Source organism: Babylonia areolata, chromosome 21 (genome assembly GCF_041734735.1).
Source record: "Babylonia areolata isolate BAREFJ2019XMU chromosome 21, ASM4173473v1, whole genome shotgun sequence".
Classification (NCBI taxonomy): Eukaryota; Metazoa; Mollusca; class Gastropoda; order Neogastropoda; family Buccinidae; genus Babylonia; species Babylonia areolata.
Window position 1 is genome coordinate 5,179,931 of NC_134896.1, and position 7,500 is coordinate 5,187,430.

The 7,500-nt window shown below is 45.5% G+C and overlaps 1 protein-coding gene across 1 annotated transcript in view; it reads right to left on the reverse strand.

Moving 5' to 3' along the window:
- The window catches only part of LOC143296232 (uncharacterized), a 98,918-nt gene that overhangs the window by 77,887 nt on the left and 13,531 nt on the right, over positions 1-7,500 (reverse strand). Inside the window, exons 8-9 of the mRNA XM_076608061.1 lie at positions 4,010-4,121; positions 2,075-2,205 (exon numbers count right to left, since the gene is read on the reverse strand). Coding sequence (XP_076464176.1) covers positions 2,075-2,205; positions 4,010-4,121 — 243 coding nt within the window. The remainder of the gene's footprint in view (positions 1-2,074; positions 2,206-4,009; positions 4,122-7,500) is intronic.

Here is a 7,500-nt window from a genome sequence, read left to right on the forward strand (position 1 = left end):
AAAGAGAAGAAAGAGACTTTGTTGCGAAAGAGCTGGCAGGAGAGGGTGTGGTGGTGGAGAAGGTGGTGGTGGTGGTGGTGGTGGTGGTGTTGGGGTGGAGGGGTGGTGGTGGGTGGGTGGGTGGGTGGGAACAGGATGAAGAGAAGGGGGAAGGGGGAGGGAGGAGTCTGTGGAGAATGAAAGGTGGTACTGTGGGAGAGAGGAAAGAGAGAGAGAGGGTGGGGTGGGGGGTGGGGAGGGGGGCAGGGGGGGGGGTGGAGGGCGTGAGATAGACTGGGGGGGGGGATGGTGTGGGACAGAGAGAGTGGGGAGAAAGAGGGGTGGTAGAGAGAGCGAGGGGAGAGAGAGGGAGGGAGAGAAAGGGGGGAACAGAGAGAGAGAGGAGAGAGAGATGGAGGGAGAGAAAGTGGGGGAGGGAGAGAGAGAGGGAGAGAGGAGAGAGAGATGGAGGGAGAGAAAGTGGGGGAGGGAGAGAGAGAGACACACACAGAAAGAGGGGGAGAGAGAGAGAGGGGAGAGAGAGAGAGACAGAGACAGAGACATTCAGACAGACACACTAGCACAAACAGGCAAACAAAGACAGACAGAGAGCTATTCACAAACAGAGAGACAGAGCTAGAGACATGGAGAGACAGGGGACACGTGATACTGTCACACTTAGTCTGTGTCACTGGCACTGAGGGTCCACACGACAGGGCTAAATGCGTCAACATCATTACTTTTTTGTTGCAAAACGTCATAACAAAGAAATCTTCTTCTTCTTCTGCGTTCGTGGGCTTCAACTCCCACGTTCACTCGTATATACGCGAGTGGGCTTTTTACGTGTATAACCGTTTTTACCCCGCCATGTAGGCAGCCATACTCCGCTTTCGGGGGTGTGCATGCTGGGTATGTTCTTGTTTCCATAACCCACCGAACGCTGACATGGATTACAGGATCTTTAACGTGCGTATTTGATCTTATGCTTGCGTATACACACGAAGGGGGTTCAGGCACTGGCAGGTCTGCACATATGTTGACCTGGGAGATCGTAAAAATCTCCACCCTTTACCCACTAGGCGCCGTCACTGTGATTCGAACCCGGGACCCTCAGATCGAAAGTCCAACGCTTTAACCATTCGGCTATGGCGCCCGTCAACAAAGAAATGATAATTGTGGGAGCAAATAATGAGAGAGAGACACAGACAGAGAGAAACTAGGACTTGGTCATGGACAGAAAGAGGTGTTGTGTCAGTGCTGGTTTACATCATATCGTCATCGTCATCATCATCGTCGTCATTACCATAATTTTTTTAAATATCTTTTTTTTTATAATCTATTTCTTTATCTACTTTATTCTTTATTTTTTTTCTTTTTCTTAAATCATTGTTAGGAGGAAGGTGGCAGAATGGTTAAGACGTTCAGCTGTCAATACAGAGAGTCCGTGAGGGTGTGGGTTCGAATCTCACTCTCGCAGAACCCACGGCGTCGAGAGTGTTGTTCTCTGGCAAATTGATCTAAAAACGAAATCCACTACTCTGATAGGTACACATCGAAATCAAGAGAGGACGGGCGCAACAGCCGAGTGGTTAAAGCGTTGGACTGTCAATCTGAGGGTCCCGGGTTCGAATCACGGTGACGGCGCCTGGTGGGTAAAGGGTGGAGATTTTTACGATCTCCCAGGTCAACATATGTGCAGACCTGCTAGTGCCTGAACCCCCTTCGTGTGTATATGCAAGCAGAAGATCAAATACGCACGTTAAAGATCCTGTAATCCATGTCAGCGTTCGGTGGGTTATGGAAACAAGAACATACCCAGCATGCACACCCCCGAAAGCGGAGTATGGCTGCCTACATGGCGGGGGTAAAAACGGTCATACACGTAAAAGCCCACTCGTGTGCATACGAGTGAACGTGGGAGTTGCAGCCCACGAACGCAGAAGAAGAAGAAGAAGAAGAAGAAATCAAGAGAGCAACCACCACCACCACCACCACCAAACCAACACGCTAATCAACAGCTGATTAATTAGCATCGTTCTACTGTACTGTACTGTACTGTACTGCACTGTACTGTACTGCACTGTACTGCACTGACCACTTCATTGTCGTCCTGCCCCGTGGTCAGCTGCAGGAGGCACTGACCAGTGTCCAGTCCCCACACCCTCACGTCTCCGTCCGCACTGCCACTGACCGCTTTGGCCTCGTCAAACTGCACCGCCGTGATGGCTGGGTCCATGGCAAACCAAATCAGAAAGCACTCGGTTTATGATAATCCACGTGGGAATTCGATCTGCGTCATTATCAGGCTCGTTATCGGTACATGCACATAAAAGAAGAAAGACTGATTCTAATCAATTAAAAATCCCTGATGAGTTCTGTTGATAGACTAAAACAAAGCCCTTCCACCCACCCAGCCCCAACACACACACACACACACACACACACACACACACCATGTATCACTACAAGAAAAAACGTGGAGTGATGGCCTGGAGGTAACGCGCCCGCCTAGGAAGCGAGAGAGAATCTGAGCGCGCTGGTTCGAATCACGGCTCACCCGCCGATATTTTCTCCCCCTCCACTAGACCTTGAGTGGTGGTCTGGACGTTAGTCATTCGGATGAGACGATAAACCGAGGTCCCGTGTGCAGCATGCACTTAACGCACGTAAAAGAACCCACGGCAACAAAAAGGTTGTTCCTGGCAAAATTCTGTAGAAAAATCCATTTCGATAGGAAAAACAAATAAAACTGCACGCAGGAAAAAATACAAAAAAAAAAATGGGTGGCGCTGTAGTATAGCGACGCGCTCTCCCTGGGGAGAGCAGCCCGAATTTCACACAGAGAAATCTGCTGTGATAAAAAGAAATACAGATAGAGATACAGATCAATATCAACGTAGTCTATAAAATGTTGGTAGGAACGAGACCAAAGTGATTTTAGAAGAAACAACTGTAAGGACTGATAATAGATGGATAGATGGGTGGAACAAATCAAATCATATTGTCAAAAATACAATACAATACTACTTCTACTTCTACTACTACTACTGCTGCTGCTGCTGCTGCTAAAAACAGATAATAATGTAATAAAATATATAAATGGAAAAGAACAGAATGGCAATTTAAAAAAACAACACAAAAACAAAATGAATACACTGATCGGGAGGCGTGGAATGGGTGGGTGCTACTACTGTGGCACTGACCTTAACCGACCTTCAGACTACTGTGGCACTGACCTTAACCGACCTTCAGACTACTGTGGCACTGACCTTAACCACTGACCTTAACCGACCTTCAGACTACTGTGGCACTGACCTTAACCGACCTTCAGACTACTGTGGCACTGACCTTAACCGACCTTCAGACTACTGTGGCACTGACCTTAACCGACCTTCAGACTACTGTGGCACTGACCTTAACCGACCTTCAGACTACTGTGGCACTGACCTTAACCGACCTTCAGACTACTGTGGCACTGACCTTAACCACTGACCCAAACCGACCTTCAGACTACTGTGGCACTGCCCTTAACCAACCTTCAGACTACTGTGGCACTGACCTTAACCGACCTTCAGACTACTGTGGCACTGACCTTAACCGACCTTCAGACTACTGTGGCACTGACCTTAACCGACCTTCAGACTACTGTGGCACTGACCTTCACCAACCTTCAGACTACTGTGGAACCGACCTTCTGACTACTGTGGAACCGACCTTCAGACTACTGTGGCACTGACCTTCAGACTACTGTGGCACTGACCTTCACCGACCTTCAGACTACTAAGACACCGACCTTCAGACTACTGTGGAACCGACCTTCAGACTACTGTGGCACTGACCTTCACTGACCTTCAGACTACTGTGGCACTGACCTTCACCGACCTTCAGACTACTAAGACACAGACCTTCAAACTACTAAGACACCAACCTTCAGACTACTGTGGCACTGACCTTCACCGACCTGCAAACGACCAAGACACCGACCTTCAGACTACTGTGGCACTGACCTTCAGACTACTGTGGCACTGACCTTCAGAGTGCCCACGGAGCTGATGGAGGGCCTTGCCGGTGTCCACGTCCCACAGAATCAACGTCTTGTCCCAGGACCCCGACATCACCTTGCGGCCGTGCGGGGATAGGCACTGTAGGGACAAGACAGGACAGGACAGGGACAGGTCAGGACAGGGCAGGGCAGGGCAGGGACAGGTCAGGACAGGGCAGGGCAGGACAGGGCAAGGCAGGGCAGGACAGGGACAGGTCAGGACAGGGCAGGGCAGGGCAGGGCAGGCAGGACAGGGACAGGTCAGGACAGGGCAGGGCAAGGCAGAGCAGGTCAGGGCAGGGCAGGGCAGAGCAAGGCAAAGCAGGGCAGGACAGGGCAGGACAGGACAGGGCAAGACAGGACACCATGCAATATCGTTCAGTAAGCATTTCTCCACTGGGCTTCACTTCCATACACAACCACCCAGGCCAGGGTGGAAAAACACACAAAAACAGAAGTATTTGCTCATTTCAATACCATGGTAAAATAAAATATCGTTTCGGTTCGTTATGTTACACACAGCATAAGTTCATTTTTTACAGAGTTTAACGAATAAATAAACTGTAAATGAAGCGTCGAACCTTGACCAAAGTGTCGAACAAAATATGTTATGAAAAAACGAAGGGACTGCTTATAAGCTTCAAAGCTTGCTTTGTCCCTATCCTACAATTCCTAGTAACTACCAGTTCATGTCAGAGGAGTTTGTGTTTTTTTCCGGCAGAACGGATACATTTTGTGTTCAGATAACAGTTACACCCCTTCAGTGCCAAGCTTTAAAAAAAAAAAAAAAAAGACGAAAAAGAAGAAAGAAGAAGGAAAAAAAAGGAAAAAAAAGAAGAAGAAAAAAGAGAAGAAAAAAAAAGAAGAAGAAGAAAAAAGAAGAAGAAGAAAAAAGAAGAAAAAAAGAGAAGAAAAATGAAGAAGTAAAAAAAAGAAGAAAATGAAGAAGAAAAAAAAAGAAGAAAAAAGAAGAAGAAGAAAAAAAGGAAGAAAAATGAAGAAGAAAAAAAAAGAAGAAAAAAAAGAAGAAGAAAAAAAAGGAAGAAAAATGAAGAAGAAAAAAAAAAGAAAGAGAAGAAAAAAAAGAAGAAAAAAGAGAAGAAAAAAAAAGAAGAAGAAGGAAAAAAAGAAGAGAAGAAAAAAAGAAGAAAAAAGAAAAAAAAAAATAAAAAAGAAGAAGAAGAAAAAAGAAGAAGAAAAGAAGTAAGAAGAAGAAAAAAGCGGAATGCGGTGTTTCAAGTCATAATCATATCAATATCCAGAATAGTCAGCCATTAACACCGCAAAAAAACAAAAAAACAAAACAAAAACAACCCGATCTGGAGATAATTCCGCAAGTTTTTTTGTTTTTGTTTTTTACTAACCGTATCTGTGGAATAACCTTTCCTATGAAACTATCAATGCACCATCGGTAAACGCCTTCAAAAATCACATTGACAAAAAGTTTAAGGACCATGTATTTTCCACAGAGTTAAATCTTTATTGAGCTGTAGATAAATGTAGTATACACTATGCCTGATTTAAACAAGGGTCTGTTCACAACAAGTGATCCAAAAGCACATCAATGGACACTGATTATGAGGGCAAAAGGCTTTAAGCCTATAGCCAAACATTTCTGTGATTCTGTCAATACTACTCCACATCGAAAGAGTGAATTTTTCAGCCTTCCAGATTTCTTTCCCTTTTTTTCTTTATGATGATATCATCAGTGACGTCACTATGCATTACGTAATACGTACCCTGGCACTCAAGGGGTTTCAAACACCGCGTTAATTCATTTCCCCGTGTTGTCTTGGTTTAAACATTTTTAATATCAAGAAACAAGGGGCAATACAGCGTTCAATTAAGAAGACTTGAGGAACAATAAGCATGAGCTTATATCGTGCTGTGTTATCTTGCCAAGTGCATTGTAGCTGATTGTTGTGTACTTTGGTGTTTTCCTATTGTTGTTGTTTTTGCCAAGTGCGTCCATAGGGTCTTTTGGGAGTAAGTATTGTATTGTATTGTATTGTATTGTATTTCTCTTTTTGTCACAACAGATTTCTCTGCGTGAAATTCGGGCTGCTCTCCCCAGGGAAAGAGCGCGTCGCTACACTACAGCGCCACTCATTTTTTTTTTTTTTTTTATTTTTTTTGTATTTTTTCCTGCGTGCAGTTTCATTTGTTTTTCCTATCGAAGTGGATTTTTTCTACAGAATTTTGCCAGGAACAACCCTTTTGTTGCCGTGGGTTCTTTTACGTGCGCTAAGTGCATGCTGCACACGGGACCTCAGTTTATCGTCTCACCCGAATGACTAGCGTCCAGACCACCACTCAAGGTCTAGTGGAGGAGGAGGAGAAAATATCGGCGGCTGAGCTGTGATTGGAACCAGCGCGGTCAGATTCTCTCGCTTCCTAAGCGGACGACGTTACCTCTAGGCCATCACTCCACATGACTTAGCTCAATACACATTACACAGGTACAGACATACACACATGTACTTGTGTATATTCCTTAAGGCCGTGAGGAGCTATATACTGGTGGGTCTGGAAGAGGTACGTATGCACACGCACACACACACACACACACACACACACACACACACGTGCATATGTACTCTTTTTTTCTTTTTATAGCCGTGAAGGGCTTTACATTGGTGGGACAAGACAAACAACCCCCACACACCCCCTCTTCACACACACACACACACACACACGTAACACGTGGATATTTCTGTAAGGCCGCGTGGGGCAATAGGCTTCACTGGTGGAATAGGATGAGACAAGTATATTCCATGGTACAGACAGACATGCAAAACGTGCATGTTGTAGTTAAAAGTTTTCTTCCCACAGAATCGAAATCTAGCTCGGAAAGTGGGGACAGCAGTTGCCTCCTCTGCTGTTCTGATGATCATGGTCGCACACAACTAGCATACACATTTTGTTTTCGTTTTTTTTTTCTTAACCCTTTCACGGCCAGTCAATTCAGAGTATAAAATTCCCTTGTGGTATAAACACAGAAAAGACAGTGACTAAGAATAGCTGGGGATTCCTTCCCCCTGCAATGTCTAGAAAATATAGCCTATTCTACCACCGAACATTAAGAGCAGTAGGTTCATGGATAACAAAACCAATGAATGGTCACCTTTCAGTGACATGGGTCCTCTACCACGCATGTGCATAAATGCGAACTTGGCGGTGAAAGGGTTAAAGCAGGAAGTGAAATTGGGCGCGTTCTTCAGTAACAGGTTAACTCTTTCCATACGAACGGCGAAAGAGACGACGTTAACAGCGTTTCACCCCAATTACCATCATCAAAATATTGCAAGCGGAAGGCTCTTATACTGAAGACGTGAATGTTGACAAAGAATACCACAATTCTGACGACGGAAGCTAAAGGTTGGGTCATTGAGACACCCACTGGACATCCGAGGGGTCTGTGTAGAGCAGAAGAGAGGACTGGCCGTACTGAGTGAGTCAAGATGTTTGTCTGATCTTGT